The sequence below is a fragment of the Mus musculus genome, chromosome 13 (genome assembly GCF_000001635.26).
Source record: "Mus musculus strain C57BL/6J chromosome 13, GRCm38.p6 C57BL/6J".
Classification (NCBI taxonomy): Eukaryota; Metazoa; Chordata; class Mammalia; order Rodentia; family Muridae; genus Mus; species Mus musculus.
In genome coordinates, this window is record NC_000079.6 from 29504368 (window position 1) to 29521566 (window position 17199).

General features: G+C 42.5%; 1 protein-coding gene across 8 annotated transcripts in view; it reads right to left on the minus strand.

Annotated features, from left to right (window-relative positions):
- Cdkal1 (CDK5 regulatory subunit associated protein 1-like 1) overlaps positions 1-17199 on the minus strand; it is a 663938-nt gene that overhangs the window by 312622 nt on the left and 334117 nt on the right. For all 8 annotated transcript variants that reach the window (NR_131896.1, XM_017315589.2, NM_144536.3 and 5 more), the window contains one exon: positions 13046-13191. Coding sequence is in view for 7 of the 8 variants with exons in the window: in XM_017315589.2 (XP_017171078.1) it covers positions 13046-13191 (146 nt within the window). In the remaining variant the exon portion in view is untranslated. The remainder of the gene's footprint in view (positions 1-13045; positions 13192-17199) is intronic.

The following is a 17199-nucleotide window of genomic DNA, read 5'->3' on the forward strand; positions in this document are numbered from 1 at the left end:
ATCAGGAATATTTTTGGGCAAATACTATTTGGAGGACAGAATTTTTGCTACTGGAGAATAGAGGTATGTACAAATAAGGAGCCAATTAGTCAGAAGATTTAGAGACTAAAGTTTATGAGATGAGAAGGGTTGACTGACAAAGAGAATCATTTGATTTATGTGCGTCAAGACTTGGGCATTCTGGTTTTTGAACATACATTCATTTACAGAGAAAGCACAAAGGCTGTTCCTATCAAAACACTGCTGCTCAGTTCTCCCGAGACTCATGGGAGAAGGTAAATTAATAATCCCACTGGAAGGACTTGGTCCTTCCCAGAAAGGACATCTTTTTGTCTGTTCATCAGACAAAAACTGAGCAAATGTACTTTACAAGGACTTTATATCACCTGAGAGGAAAGCACGGACAACAGTTCCAGAAACCTAACACGTTTCCATCAGTGTGTGTATGTACAATTGATAAAATTTGCTATTACTAACGTTCAAAGGCCAATGGCAGAAACAAATTAAATCATAATTTATCTCCAGACTCTAAAAAGAAAACTTCCTTAAAGCAAACTGCTGTTTTCCCTGTATTCATCCCCATGCTTTCAGCCTTAGATCACTCTTCCAGTCAGTATTTACACTGAATGATCTAATCAGAATGTAACCAAAGATGATTAATGCTGATGTGATGTAAACCTGCCTTTCCTTAGCCTGAACCATACTAGACAAAGAGTTCCCTAAGGAAACTATCAGGAGCTAAACATATAGACATGGGCCATGAAACCAATCAATCAAATATTTCTTACCAAATCAAGTATTACATCACCCAAACAAGCTAGAAATGAATAAGTCTGACAGCAAGCCACAGCCCATCAGCAGTCCCGGCAGGGATGAGGCCAGATGACCAGCATGGGCCTGAGGGCTCTGCAGAGGCTGAACTCTGCCCCAGCAAGTCACGAAGGGCCCTGGAGTCAGGTAGCAATGTGTTTAGTGAGACAGGGGGTGAGCTGGATAGGGGCCATGCCTTCCCGTCCCATGCCCAGAATGGCAGAGGTTACTGGCAATGGGTCACAGCTCAGCCAGCTGACCCAAACTGGTATCAGGCCTGAGTATGCCTCAAACTCCTTTGACAACTTAAATCAACAGTGTGGGAACAGTCACCCGCAGCTCAGCCAGGTTCCTGCCACAATCTATTGTTTGGAATGAACTGAAACTGATTACATCTCTTAGGGCTCTGGACAATAGCCAAGTCATGAGTGTCCTGAATATTAATTCACCCCTAGCAAATTATGCTCAAGATTCACTCTGGAAGTGGCCATGAACCTCTAGAACATTGTTTTATTTTTGTTTATTTCTATACTAACAGGAGGGCCAGATAATGGTAGACACAATCTGAAGATTCGTATTCCCAGAGTGCCACCAGAGAGAAGGCACTGTTCCCTGAGTCACCATCACTCCATAGCTTAGTAGCTTTCCTACAACCTACTGAGTCCATTCCAGAACATTCATCTGCTCAGAGACCACAGGGGCAGAGATTTCTGAAAAAATGTATCGTTATAGATACATATATCGAGTTCTCTCTCTCTCTCTCTCTCTCTCTCTCTCTCTCTCTCTCTCTCTCTCTGTGTGTGTGTGTGTGTGTGTATACAGAAAGAGAGAGAGAGAGAGGAGAGAGAGAGAGAGAGAGTTCTTTTTCTGTTGCTGCAACAAAATACTCAAGATGACATCCTAAGTTGAGGTTTACTTGGCCCATGGCTTTGGTGGCTGGAAAGTGCAAGCAGCATGACATTGGCATCCCAACACGGGACCTCTGGTGACATCACAACATGATGGAGAAGGGGAAAGCAAGTGGTTACACACAGGGAGGGCTCATATCGTGCACCTGGAACAGAGTGAGACTCAAAGGCAAGCTCTCTTCTTGTAGCAGTTATAACTCTTGAGGACAGGAGCCTGGGCCTAGTGAAAACTACTCGCTCTCCTCTGAAGGTGATGACTTAGTTGTGCATTTTAAAAACTTACATAATATTACTTATGAGTCTGCTAAAGCTCTTTGGGTCCAAAACAGAAATCTTTAAAATAGCCAAGTAACTTCTAGCCAGGAAGTGCCAAAGAAAATCAAAAGTCTAACTGAAACAAAGTCGACAGCACCTGAGGAAGGACACCCAAGGGAGACTTCAGGCTTCCACGGGCTTCATGCATGCACATTCGTGAGTACACACACATACAGAGAAGAAAAAGAAAATCAATAGACTTCCCTAATCAAAAAGAGATGGGGGAGGAAAGAGGAAAGGAGAAACCAGGCTGTGAAGAGCACAGGAAAAAATATGAAAATATATGAATGTATGGATTAATTCATCAGGCCATTAGCTGGTCACAAATGTGGACATCTAAAGCACCTTCTAATTTCCCATGCTCATGATTATGTTAAGTACACTGCCCAAACCATGCATCCATTCAGGTTTTCCTTTCCTTTTCTATTCTAGAGCAGGGGTTCTTAACCTCCTAATTCGGCAACCCTTTAATAAAGTTCCTCATGTTGTGGTAACCCCAACTATAAAGCTATTTTTTATTGCTACCTCATAAATATAATTTATATTTAGTGTCTCAGTTCCTAAAATCATCAGAAATATGTTTTCTGATGGTTGTGACCAAAAGGTTGAGAACTACTATTCTAGAGGAAAGAGAGAAAGAATAAGAAATGTTTCTAGCACTACAATGTTTAGACTGATAAACAGCATCATTGCCCAGGTGGTGATGAGGGCTGAAATCTTAAAAGTCTTAATATGCAGTTAGGAGGCTTAGAAGTTCAAGGCCACACTCACACTACATTAGAACCTCTCTCATAAAATACAAACAAATCAATAAACATTTAGGAAATTGGTGTTAAGTACCCCTCTCTGGACACAAAGTATTAAGTGGTAAACGATGTGGTCTGAGAAAGATAGGGTCTACCATATTAATATAGTGATCAAAAAAGGAACCAACCTACAAATGAAATGAGGAACAACTTTTAGGATTCTCTCCCTATGACCTGACAAAATAAGAAAATTAAATGTCCCTACTTATGACTTAGACTCTCCTGCTGGCCTGTTAGTGATTATACTCATTCTGAGGGAGGAACCGGAATCAGGAGGTCACCTGCGGCCTGTCACTACAGAGATGATGCCTCCTGTACACATCCAATTAATAGGAACGACTCCCAATCACTGCAATGCCCAGAAGACAAGCAGAGTATTTAATCATCGACAGCAGCAGGGCCCATGGGCCTCTATGACACCGAGGGGCTGCCTACAGCTTTTGGCAAAAATAATGATTTGCATTTCCTGGACCCAAGGCCCTAGTATTTATGCTAGATGGCCTCCAGTCTATTTTCTAATGTCAAACAAAAGTCCTGTAGGAACTCTAATTCTACACCCAGCACCTGACACAACAGTAGGAAGATTATGACAGAAATCTAAATTACAAAATATACAGGAAGCCTGCAGTACAGTAACAAATGGGCTCCTATAGAAATAAATCCTCATAAAACTAAGGCAGAGGTGCTCTGAATGAAAAACAGTAATTTAATGGCCAGGACAACTGAAACTAATTAATTATAAACAAGAAAGAAAAGAAAAACCATGTTACAAATGAAGAAGATGGAGGATGCCGCAAATGCCACACAGGGTACCACTTCTCTGAAAGGGCTGTAAAGGAAGGGCGAGATGCTCCCCACCTTCCCAAAGAGAAGCAGGCCGACAATAAAGCAACCAACCACGGGAAGCACAACTGTTCAAGTTCAAGCCAGTGAGGTTTTATTCAGCTCTCTCAGAGTTAAGAAACCCCAACCTACCCAACATTACTACAGTTGCTCACAAGGGAGGCTTCTGAAACAAACAGAGCTTCTGAAAAGTACGCAGGAAGTTCTCCAGGCCTCCATAAAGGATTACCCTTCCCCCTCCCCATGTGTCTCAAGCTAGCCTATGCCTCATTGTGACCCTATCCCAAGCCTGTGCCATTACACCAGTATTTTTTGAGGAAAAGAGTGATTACTGTCAACAATACAAATATTGTTGATGTCATGTGCAAAACCAGGCATGCCATCCAAGAATAATGATTATAAAATCATTTCTTTTTAGGGGCACCCATTAAAACCATAAAGTAAGAAAGTTAAAAACGGTATATCCTGACAAAGAGACTCTTAGTGGCTGCTTCATAACTGATTCATTTCATCCAAGAATGGGTATATAGATACCTGGAATAAATGATGTATCTTGCAACTTCCTTTGTGCTTAGGCATGACCATGTTCTATTCAAAGAAAACATACAAAGACTCACATATTAGAACAACCTTCCACACCATGTTTTTGCATGCTTTCTCTCTCTGTCTTGGTGGTTGGAATACAGACTTGAGGGTTAGCTTTGAATTAGTTACCATGAATCCTAAGATAGGGAGTCATGCTAATGATAGCCGAACAGCAAAGCTCCCTGGGCCGTGGGAGGTAAGGTCTATCCTTAACCCTGCAGCTCTCCATAGCCCCTCAGCCAAGCTCTGATCGTCACTGATGCTCGAAGATCAGCCTCCACCTTCTTTCTTCTGTCAATTTGATTTCTCTCACTTGGAAACAAGTCGGGCTGTAACTTTAGCATGCATAATAACACACACACACACACACACACACACACATGCACACCAGTGTGATCTAGTTAACACCTTTCCCAATCCTGGTGGGATTATGTGCCATCACAAAAACAAGGTCAAACAAATCATATTTTTTTACTAAAGAATGCTATATTATATAATACCTGTGTCTAAGTATTTCCTTACTGACAGAAAAACAAAGAACACAGAATAAAACAAAACAAAAACATCAAAAGCAACCATCCGTGTCCTTCTTCTTTACGGAATTAATAGATTTCATTATAGTGCACCTACCATTGTGGCTACAGGCCCTTGTCTGTTACCCACAAGGTAAAAGCATAAGACTCCTAACTGACAGAAGACCAAAGCAGAACACGAGCATTTTCTTACTTTTAGGTCAATATCTAGCTATGTAGTCAGGCTGACCTCAAGCTGTTAAATGGCTTGCCTCAATCTCTCCAGCCCTGGGATAACAGATGCATACTATGCATACTATCATACCCTGCTTTGATTTTTTTTAAAAAATTAACATTAATTCTCAGTGATTTGTGCTTCTGAAATGTAAACACGTTGGCCCATGATTCCCCTTCTGCTTCTGGACTGGGTATAGCATTGGGTTCTTAGCCACAGAGAATACACACACACACACACACACACACACACACACACACACACACACACACACGTTAATTGCCCTGTGCACACCTTCCTTCATTGCTACAAAGCTTCTGGAGAATGCCTGTCACAGAGCAGACCACTGAGAGGATGAAGCTCAGGGATGTGAATACAGAATGATGCTAAGCACATAGCCAAGGCGGCAGAGTGGCAGTAACTGGACCCCACCTGCCTGGCACCTGCACAGGAGGCTCGGGGCCTACGGTTACAGATTTAGGCTGAGACAAGCAAAGACTTGTGTCTCATGCTCTATGTACTTTACTCTAGGAACAGGAAGTTCTTGGAAGGAGAAATTGACTTAATATAAAATTGTCACTACATAGGTTCTGCAAAAAAACACTGCTACAATCTAGGAGAAACTTGGACAGCAGAGATGGCTCAGTGGTTAGGGCAGCATACCATTCCTGCAGAAGACCAGAGTGCAGTTCCCAGCTCCCACATCAAGTGGCTCATAACTGCCTTTAACTCCAGCACCAGTACATCTAGCACCTCTGTCATCCAAGAACACCTGCAGTCATGTGGTCACACACTAAGGCACACTGATACATATGACTTAAAAAATAAGATAAAAGACATGAAAAGCCTTGGTATTGAACCTTCTTTGAAGATATGCACATGTAGAAGACTTTAGGAACACTCATTTTTGATCACTCCGGTGCTGACAAAGATCTCACAGCTTCTCCTTGTGATCACATTCATACACAGGTCATTATCCTCTAATCAAGTCCCTCAGAATGGACTTCGAATGACCCCCTAAAGGAGGAGATGTTGATGACAAGACAAAGTGGCATATATCTAGAGAAGGGTTGAGCCATTTTAAACATTCTGTTTAATTGCACAGCCTAGTCTTGATTGACAAACCGCCCTGATTCTGGGCCACAACTGGTGGCAGCCCACAGAAAAGGACATGGAAGAAAACAGCTTTTCCTTTTTGCCTGCTCACCCTCACTCTCCCTGCCAAGTTCGTCTATCCTGCTGCTAAGGCACTTCTTCTCTGGAATTAGAGCTCGAATCTTTTAAATTCCAACATAATTTGAAGATCAGCTGAGACAGCCAGTCTCAAGGACTGACCAACTATTAGATTCGTGGCCTTTCCATCAGGAGACAGCCATTGGTGGAGTAGCCAAATGGTAGCCTGTAAGCCATTCTAATGGATCCTGTATATATTCATTCTGTAAGTTCTGATCTTCTAGAGAAACCTGATTAACCTTTTCCTTTCTCTCCTCCTCCCCTTTCTCTAATACACACATGCACTGTATCTGCTGTTCAAATGCCTCCTTGTGACCTACATGCTTCATCTACCTGTTGACCCACAGTTCCTACAGCTTGTTACAAGGCCACATCCTGATCCCAGCTCAGGATCTAGCCAGTCCTCTTTGGCCCACAGCTGTATCAGCTTCTATGCACTCACGCTGATACACAGAACCCCTTTAGCCATGCTTTCTTCCATTAAATAAATTTGGATCATTACAACACGGAAGATAAGAATTTGGGCCCCAAACAACTTTGCAGTTTCTCAGCACCAGCCTGAACATTTTCCTGTCTTCCAACTTCCTCTGAAAGCAAATCAGTACACAAACTTCATCCTCACTCAGGTTCTTTGTATATGGGCAGAAGCAAGCCACCAGATTCTGACCAAAATGTCTCATGAACGGTACCTAGCCCAGCTCCAAATAGAGCCCTTTTTCTCTATGAAGCTTTCTGAATCAGGCCATGTTTCTCTCAGCATTCTTGGCTCCCAAGCTCCCACAAGAATGGCTGTTTAAGCTCTTCTTCCAACATTAAGGCTTTTAAACAAACTCTTCGACATTTGGCCCACAAAGCAGTTCTAGTGGCCTAAGAACCATGGTAAAGTTAACCATCACAGTGGCTCCAGTTCTTAGTACCAGTTCCCATCTGAGTGTCTTTTCTGTTGTTATGATGTTGACAAAACTGAGTTAATGGAGAAAGAGTTTATTCTGGCTCACAGGTTGGTCACATTACACACGGAGTCAGCTGCTGCTTCATTCCTTTCTCTTCTGGAGTCTAGGTCACAGCCAGGAATGGCACTACCCACAGTGGATAGGTCATCCCACCCTAATTAAGGCAATCCGGATGCTCACAGGCCCATGTGCCAGATTCTAGACTGCATCACATTGACAACACTAACCATGGCACAATCCACTTCACCATTCTACCCGTATCTGTGACTTCTGTCGTCATTTTAGCTGAGTCTGACACAGGCTGGAAGGGTTTATTGTTGTGACTTCTGTCATCATTTTAGCTGAGTTGTCTGACCCAGGCTTTGGAAGGGTTTACTGTTGCGCATGGTTTGAGGCTACAGTTCATCATGGTAGGTGAAGAACCTGGTCACAATGTGTCCGCAGTCAGGAAGCAGATAAAGATGAATGCAGGGATCCAGCTCCTGTTAACCTGTCCCATTTTATTCAGCGAGATGGTGCTGCCCATACCGGGGATTGCTCACCCACTCCACTCAGTTGATTATTTCTGAAAGTATCCTCACATGTACCCAACCCAGACTTGAGCCTCATTAATGTTGTAGGTGATTTAATGCAATCAAGCTGACAATCAAGTTAGCCAGGACACAAGTCATTCCCAACCACTTAGCTATGCCTTATACTGTGTACTAATTTTCTTTCTTTCTTTTATTTTAATGTATGCATGTGTATGCATATGTGTGAACTATATATATATATGTATGTGTACATGTGAAAGCTAAAGGATGATTTTCAAGAGTTGGTCTGCTTCAAACCTTGGACTAGCTTTGTCCTTGAGAATTCAAATGTTAATACGTGCAAAGTTCTTGGCATACAAGTAAGTGCTGAAAAATGTCCAGATAGTGGTTTTGATGTTATCAAACTATCATTGGTATTGCTCTTGTTACATTTACTTCATTTACTTAATGTTAGAACCAGAATAAAAATCACAAGCTGAAATAAGAGTCTCACACCCTATTCCCCATAAGTTAATTATTGCAGATTTCAGGAAAATGTTTTAATCTCTCCCATCCCCTTCATTCTCACCTGATGCGCATTTGCACTGTGTGTACGGGGAAGTGTTGTTGTAATCATGAGGCAACATATGAGTGGACTTTGAAAGCACTGACAAAGAAGAGAGCCTTTTAGAAACAACCTACTTCACAGATCTGGACTGGGAGCTGTATTTCAGGGGCATAGTTCTGAGGCAGGAAAGATGTACCAAGGTTTAGAGGATGAAATCCTTTTGTTTTCTGAGAGGATAATGCAATCACAAAAACTAGAAAGTGTCGGGAACGGTATGATACTTTTTCTTCACCAGGCTAGAAGGAACTGAGAAGCCAAATCAATAGACAATACACTAATTTTGTAACAAATGAATTGAACCTGTGGTGTTCACAACATCTTATGGTATTAAAACACACAATACAAAAATTTACCCAGCATGCATTTCTCCAATTGTAACTAGAGCACACCCTGCAAAGAACGCTAATGTGTTTTCTGCTGACACTTGTCCCGATAAAATATTTACTGTGCTAAAACTTCTGTGCAAAACAACAGAAAGAAGGGAGAACACCACTTTGTACAGCAAAATGACAAAGATAAACTAGTGAACAAGGCCTTAGGGACAACAAAAGAGCAGCCTAGTTAGAGACATCAGAAACAACATAATCCAGGAGAGCTAGAGAGCACTTCTGAAGACGTGATTTCAGAGGAGCTTATTCAGAGGCCACCAGCACATCTGGAAACGCATCTGGAGAAAAGAGAACCATCTAATCCTTGCTAAGTGGCTCTTTTTTTTTTCCCCTTATTCAGGTTATTTTTTTCCTCCTGTTTTTGAGATAGGGTCCCATTCTATACTCTAGGCTGGCTTGAAATTGTGGCAATCATCCTTGCACACACTGAGATTAAAGGCCTTGAGTTACTATACCCAACCACCATTTTTATTTCTAAGCCACTAGGAACAACACTAGGCGAAACAAGGTGGGAAAAAAAAAAAAAACACAGAAATTTAAATGCTGCTTTTTCCCCCTAGCTTGTTCTAGTAATGGACACCTGAGTAACCTGCCCTAATGACAGGAAAGAAAGATAATCCTGGATGTAGGTGGGTTAGTGTGATTCTTTCTCCGAGTCTGGGACTGAGGGAGGATGCACCTGACCTCCTTTATAACACTCCCCAAAGTCGGGGAATCCTAACAACACTAACACAAAATAGTAAAACAACAAAAAGAAACCCAAACTTCCTCAAATTGGGAAAAATACTCACAAATTACACAGGAAAAAAAGAATAATTCCTATTTTTTAAAAATCTCAGGAACATACTATGAAGTGAAATGTAGGTATACTTATTAAAATATAAAAACAGACTTTTTAAAAAATTGAGTTTATTGCTTTGTTCAACAGTTTTCTTCCATGCTCCTACAAAGTCCACTATGCATTTCAAGAAACCATCAATTCATTTAAATAAAAGTGTCTGTTGGGTTCATATGTCTGAGTAGACTTCAAGTCAAGTCATATGACTCTCTGCTTGTGGCCAGCTGTTTTAAATGAGCATGTTAAGTAATTTAGACACTTTTTTTTTTTTTGCAAAGGCTGCATGATTTAATAAATTCCCATATGCCTCAACATGTGCCAAGCCTACCAGGTTATCTTCAGTGCAGCTGCTGTTATGATAATAGCTGCCAACTTTCAAACAACTGAAGAGAATAATGAATAAGCTATGAGCTGGCTCACAGGTAAACTTAGATTGCTCCCAGCTAAAATGTGGGCCTTTTTCAACTGTAAAAGAAAATTAATTAAAAAGAGTTCGCCTCCCCTCCACTGTGTGAGAAACAGGGCCCAATGAAGACCTTTGCATTTGTAGCTTAAAAGCCTGCAGCTTCAGGTAAACTCGTTATATCTGTGTATTCCAAACTTGATGCTATGGGTTGTGGTAAAGGCGGGCTTTGTGAGGAGACAGATTGGTTAAGGCTTCATCCATCATTCACAGCACAAAGATCTGAGAACCTCACAGTGTTGAAAGAAGTAGGTGGCACCTGTTCATTAGAGACTCCTTACAAAAGGCTCTGAAGATGTTAGAGGAAATGAGATATATAGGGGAAGAAACAAAGTTATATACATGCATGGAATTGTTAAATAATAGCTAACCAATAAAAATAAGGGAAAGAAAGTAAGGAAAAGATGAAAAACCCATCAAATACAGCAAGTTCTATCATTATGACTTAGTGATCAACAGTGGACACAAGTCAGAATGTGTGAACCTTTCTAAGAATGGCAGTGTCACTCTGAACATTAATAAATACTGGACAAAACAATATTATCAGTCTTAGAGTAACTCTGGGACGTAAGTATTCCTAAAAGCAGTGCAAATTTATCTTACATAAGACATGCTAGTTTTTAATGGAGTGAGTAATGAAGACTAGCAACCAGTGTAAAATGCCATCTATTTCCAACTGCCCATAATAACCGAGGATTATTTAATGGATGGATGAGGTTAATCCGAGGGGCTGACCAAGCTGTCTTCATGAGAGAGCAGAGCTCCTATGTGCTGCTTTCATGAATGACTTTATAGGGTACCTGAGGTTTCCTCAGCTCTCCTGTTGGCTTTGATTCAGTTCGCACTGTATCCTACTTATTATCTAACTGAGAACTTGACTATACAGATTCACTTCTGATCTTGCTGTAGGAGGACAATGCTCAGTAAACTTTAAACTCCCCTGCACATGCAGACTGGCTACCATCAGCCTTCATCCTTGTAGCCACAGAGACTGAAATTATGAAATTACACACATGTGTGGGATGGAGTATATTCTCCAGGCATCCTTAGTACTTAGATTCACCAAGGATCTCTGGGGTCTGTGATGCTGGGAACCCTAAAGTACCCCATTAGAGCTCTTGGTCCTAAGATTTCTAGCTAGTCAGACTAAGTGTGGGAAAATACCTAAATGCCTCAGATAACAGAGACGACAAGGAGAAGTCTCAAAATTTCTTCTGTGGAAAATGGCAAGGGATGAATTTCTAACGTCTTAATATGATTCATATCTGATCTTTATACAGCTCATGAAGGCTACTGAAAATGTCCAAGATGCAACAGGTCTGTCTTCAGTAGTACATGAAAGGCCAGAACTTGCTGTGACACTATTGCCCAGTTTAGTCACCACAATAATCCGCCCTTGCCACCCCCGCCCCCTGCAACAAGTGGGTCAATACACAACCCAGGTTGAGCAGAGGTGTTGAGGCCTTAGTCCCATTCCAGCACAAGAACCCCAAAAACGCACTTGAAAGGGATTCTGGTCGATCTGTACAAGGGGATGTTTGCCTACACTATTGAATGGCATGTACGAAATAAGCTTGCTCTTTTTGCCACTGCAACATGAAAGGTAAGAAATTTCCCAATAATAATAATTAGCTTGCTATTTGGGAAACCTTCTCCAGGGCCATCGTGTTTGGAAGGATTTTATTACATGAGACAAGTTTACTTACAAAACCAGCCACCAATGCAATGAAAGAATATGGCATATATTTAGCATAAAAATCCACATTCTTTAGCTTGGGACAGTTCTACTCAAGATCCAAGAGTGTAGGAGATAGAAAAGATCTGCAATGACTCTGTGTTACTTTGAAGCCTGCAAACACTTAATGCTTGAATTACACAATCCTGGAGTGACTACACTTCCTATTCCTGATTTGATTATTCGAACAATTAGCCATATTTGTTTGAATGTACCCTAAATGTCTTTATTCTCGGTGATTAGAATAATCAAGGCCTGCCTAGAGGTGGAAAGAAATTGAAAGACATGTTAAGAAAGATGAGAAGAGGAAAGGGGAGAAGATGGGAAATGGTGTATGCCATAAAAATTAGTGAGCAATTAACGGTGGAAAAAATAATTGCTTACAATTTGTATAAAGCAATCATACCCATGTAAGACAGCGACGTGGCGCAAGAGCACATAATTATGAATAACGAGATGGAAACAACAGCAGTGGGGGTAAAACATCAATTACAGACAGCAGAGAGGACCACAGCACAAATGTGCCAAGAGAAATGACACATTCCCAGAGGTGAGGATGGTGCCCTGGATTTGAGGAGGGTCTAGGTGACCGTGGCCAGCACCTCTGTTTCCTGCCTTGTCTAATCACAGAATGCATTTCATGTTTGAAAGAGAGATTCTGAAGAGCATAATTATGGACTGCAAGTGCTTTCTGTGGAAACAAAATTATCACTCGTGTCTGAGATTGTGTAAATATGCCTTCATTTTGGCCAACAGCAATCTGAACGGAAGAAAACAGAATCCTCCAGCCTTGCTGTAAACTGCAAGTACCCAAGCGAACTCTAGGGATCAGTGTGTAAGGGCAAAGACGTTCCAGAAGCTGTAAAACGTGGATCATGTCGGGGGGACAGGATCCACTTTGCAGTGACAGACGTGGTCCCTTCTTCCATGTTAAAGCCAGCTCACAACTTACGAAGGCCACATGAAAGGAGATGTAAAGGCTAGGGAAGGAAAGCATTTGATAGCCAGCAGGTCAGGTATGAAAATAATCACAGCTTGGACTGCCTTAGGAAGGTGGGTGGGCAAGCTTACACAAATCACCAGACCACTGTACACTCATAGAAGGGGAAAGAAGAAACCACATCAAGGGCCCCAAGGAAACTCGAGGCTTGGGGGGCTTCCGGAGTCTCGCCCTCTGCCATGGACCTTAACTGAGAGGCCAGCCTAAGTGCCCTGCTGCCGCCACACAACTCAGGAAGACAGAATGAAAGGGCTGTTTCCCTGAGAGCTAGCAGACTTACTTCTCCTTGAGAAAATCCACGACTCTTTTGAAGTCGGCCACGCAGTACTCTCTCTTCATGTCCATGAGCACACTGTCAGAGGCGGACTGCACTGGGATGTGGAGGAAAGCGTAGACTCTGGGATGGTTGAGGATTTTTGCCATTTCCTGAGAGAGATGACAGGAGAAACATTCATTATTTTAACCAATCTGAGGCCACATCTGTCCTTCAGAACTACGTGTTAGTGCTGGAGAAGAAACACTCAACAAATGGCCTGCTCGTTATGACTCTTAAGGCCGCTTCAGCTGATACTGTTCCGGGTGATAGTGAGTGCCTGGTATAGATGTCAGAGGGTTCCATGGGAGAGAATTACTTACTTGATCACTGTCTCTTGCACGATTTATTAAAAAAAAAAAAAAAGGTGAAATCAGATAGAGCCAAAGAAAAGGTGTTTTTGAGTGCTTTAAACTTATCCAGCATTTCTTCCTCACAAAGAAGTTTTGTATCCCACCTGGTGACATTAGCAGAGGACACCTCAGCCTTAAGGAGCTGAGCTCTCATGATACTGTCAACTTGAATACAGCAAGTTTTAAATTTAAGTTCAAAGTGTGCTTTCTCAATACTGAAGAGGACCCAGAGTTCTTTCATTCCTTTCAAAACGTTTCTTTCTTTCTTTCTTTCTCTCTCTCTCTCTCTCTCTCTCTCTCTCTCTTTCTTTCTTTCAAATTCAGTTTAGTTACTGATAATATGTTTCCAGTATTTACAGTGGGAAAGACTTGTGGCCAAACAAGAAAGAGAGCCAGCTTCCTGCTGCATGCATGAGCTGCATGCATGAGAGCAAAAGGCAGAGTTCAAAAGACAAGAAAAGGTGGGGAGTGAGGATGAAGAAAAAGAGAGGAAGGCGGGTGGATAGTCTGCGCTGCTCTTTACCAGCGTGCATGTGCACAGTGGTGTCTGCTTCTCCTGGGACGGAACGGTACAGCACCTTTGGGATATCTTTCAGGACTTTCCATTCTTTCGGGTTCTCCTTTGTCATCTTAGAGTTGCCTCATCTGTTTCCCTCAAGTTGGCTTTCTTTACCTTTGCAGCACACGTGATCCCCTTCCTCAGCCTTCTCTCTGCATCCCCCTCTCCATGCCACCTTTCATCCTTTCGCCCTACCGCCTCGCAGTGGCCCTTCAGTCCCTCTCAAGTCTGTCACAAGCACCGGCCCTGTTCCCTGCTGCCCATCTCCTTCCCCTGACTGAACATTCGAGATCTCAGCAAAGCTCAAGCAGAGAGGTGAAGCCCAGTGAGGCACCTTCAGACAGTAGGAGTAGATATTAGTTTTTTTTTTGTTTTGTTTTTTTTTTTTTTTTTTGAGACAGGGTTTCTCTGTATAGCCCTGGCTGTCCTGGAACTCACTTTGTAGACCAGGCTGGCCTCGGCCTCGAACTCAGAAATCCGCCTGCCTCTGTCTCCCAAGTGCTGGGATTAAAGGCGTGCACCACCACTCCTGGCTCTGATATTAGCTTTTTTAAAAGCCCCTTTCACCACAAAGTTAAGATTACCAAATAAATTTACTCATACCTACTGTTCCTCTGCAGGGCCTCTCCTAGGAATTAGGAAGTACACACACCTGGCTGTGGATAGATTGCCAAGAGCTGCAGTTTGTAATGAGGTAGCAAATTAGCCAGATGTAGTGCCATGGTCAGGAGTCTTTGGGACCACAACTTCCTTTTTAAAATTTTTTTATTAGAAATTTTCTTTATTTACATTTCAAATGTTATCCCCTTTCCTAGTTTCCCCTCTGAAACCCCTTATTCCCTTCCCCCTCTCCCTACACACCAACCTATCCACTCCCTCCCTCTTCCTGGCCCTGGCATTCCCCTATACTGGGGCATAGAACCTTCACAGGACCAAGGGCCTCTCCTCCCATTGATGACCAACTAGGCCAGTCTCTGTGACATATGCAGCTAGAGACATGATGTGTTTTCTTTGGTTGGTGGTTTAGACCCAGGGAGCTCTGGAGATACTGGTTAGTTCATATTGTTGTTCCTCCTATGGGGCTGCAAACCCCTTCAGCTCCCTGGGTACTTTCTCTAGCTCATTGGGGACCCTGTGTTCAGTCCAATGGATGACTGTGAGCATCCACTTCTGTATTAGTCAGGCACTGGCAGGTGCCTCTCAGAAGACAGCCATATCAGGCTCCTGTCAGCAAGCTCTTGTGGGCATCCACAATAGTGTCTGGTTTTGATGATTGTTTGTGGGATGGATCCCCTGGTGGAGCAGTCTCTGGATGGACCGCAACTTACTTGCTCTGCAGTGACAATGTTAGTCCTCAGCTATGATTCCTACCGTTCTGGTTTCCTCATACCAGAAGATCAAGACACCCAAAGCTTGAGAGAAAGATCTTTAAGATCTTTTTTCTCCAGGGGCAGGACTCAAAGGCTTAGATATTCTTGGACATCTATTGTGGTGAGACGAAAGGTATTGGAATCCACATAATGGTTACAAAATATAGTTACGTTTGCAATTTCTGTTTCTGGAATTCCTCATCTGTGGAATGGGGTGGTGATAACACCCTCACAGAGCTGCTGGGTTACTATTAAAAGGCCGTAAATAATCCAGATATGCGATATGTGGTAACGCTACGTTAAAGAGAAAATACTACATACTGAGCTGTACAATGGGGTCTAAGGTTGCTTCACCAAGACAGAAGAAAATGTAGTCCCTGAAAACACACAGGTGAACACTAACTGTGAAAGGGGCCCAGCTCTGGGAATGACTTGGTCCTAGAACACGTGCCAGCTTACAGAAGAGTCATTAGAAGAGGCAGGAGAAAGATGGTGGCTTGTTTCTTCTTCTGTTCTCAAAGTAAGCTTCACTGCTAGCAGGTACCCTCTGCTTGATACTACACACTTCACACATTTGGAACGTTGGGCAATGGGGCACAAAATCAAAACAGCCAGCCCTCCATTAAACCTGCGTCTCAAGAGCTGGGGCAGCAGCACATCGAGGGAAGTGCTTGCCTAGGACGCAGGAGGCTCTGGGTTCCAGCCCCACCAGCACATCAAGCCAGGTGAGATGTTTCAGGCCTGTAATCCCAGCATTCCAGAGGCAGAGGGAAGAGGATCTAAAGCTAAAGCCATCCTTAGATATACAGGAATCTCACGGTCATTTGTGAGCTACATAAGATATCAAAAAAAGGTTCTCAACGATGCCGTGTCCTGCCACTCCACAAGAATCCCCAACAATACAGATTGGTGCAACCACATTTTCTGTTTTTCATCAAGTTTTTTTCCTTTGGTGCTCTTGGTAAAGACAACCTGTGCTTCTTTCCTTTTCAAACACTTTGTCCATTCTGATCTCCCAGCAACCAGACCCCAGTGCTATCCAAGTGGTCCTACAGTTCTGTCTGGAAGTGATGCAAGGAATCCAAGACTGAAAGCTACCCAAGGGTAGGAGTTACCTATGCCTTTGTCTGCATACACCAACAAGGGTTCCTGTGACACTAAAGTTTCCTAGAGTCAGTGAACTGTAGAGTCATAGGGCTGCAGAGATGGTAAATGTGCTTGCTCCAAGTCTGACAACTTCAGAGCTAAGTTCAAGTCCTTGAGACTCAGACTGTGGAAGGCAACAACAAAAAAGTCTCAAAAGCTCTCCTCTGATCTACACACACACACACACACACACACACACACACACACTCACACACACATGGTATATGTATATGAATCCCTTTGTGCTTTGAAGAGCTTGGGTAGCAAACAGCATGAAAATACTATTTCAACATGAGGTCATTTATAATTTAAGAGTTGATATGCTGAGGCTGATCACAATGTAGATGGCAACTATTCGACAGGCACGGAGTGAAGAATGGCTAACCAGATCAATAAGCCAGGGTTTCTGTCTTGTGCTGTTATATGGAGCTATCTTCTCAGACAATGGAAATTAAATCCATGTTTATTATTTACTTCTGAACTCAATATCAAGAAAAAGCAATGAGCTGAATACAAGAGGCTCAAACTTAGCGGGCAATCTAGAGAGCATATACATTTTCAAACAATGGTTAATTTTTGTTACTGCAGAGACCAGTGGCTGCCTGGTTTGGAATATCTATACCACCCACTTATGTATGAGTATGCAAATGAGGTAGACACTGGAAAAACCAGCTCAGCACATAAGAGCGCATA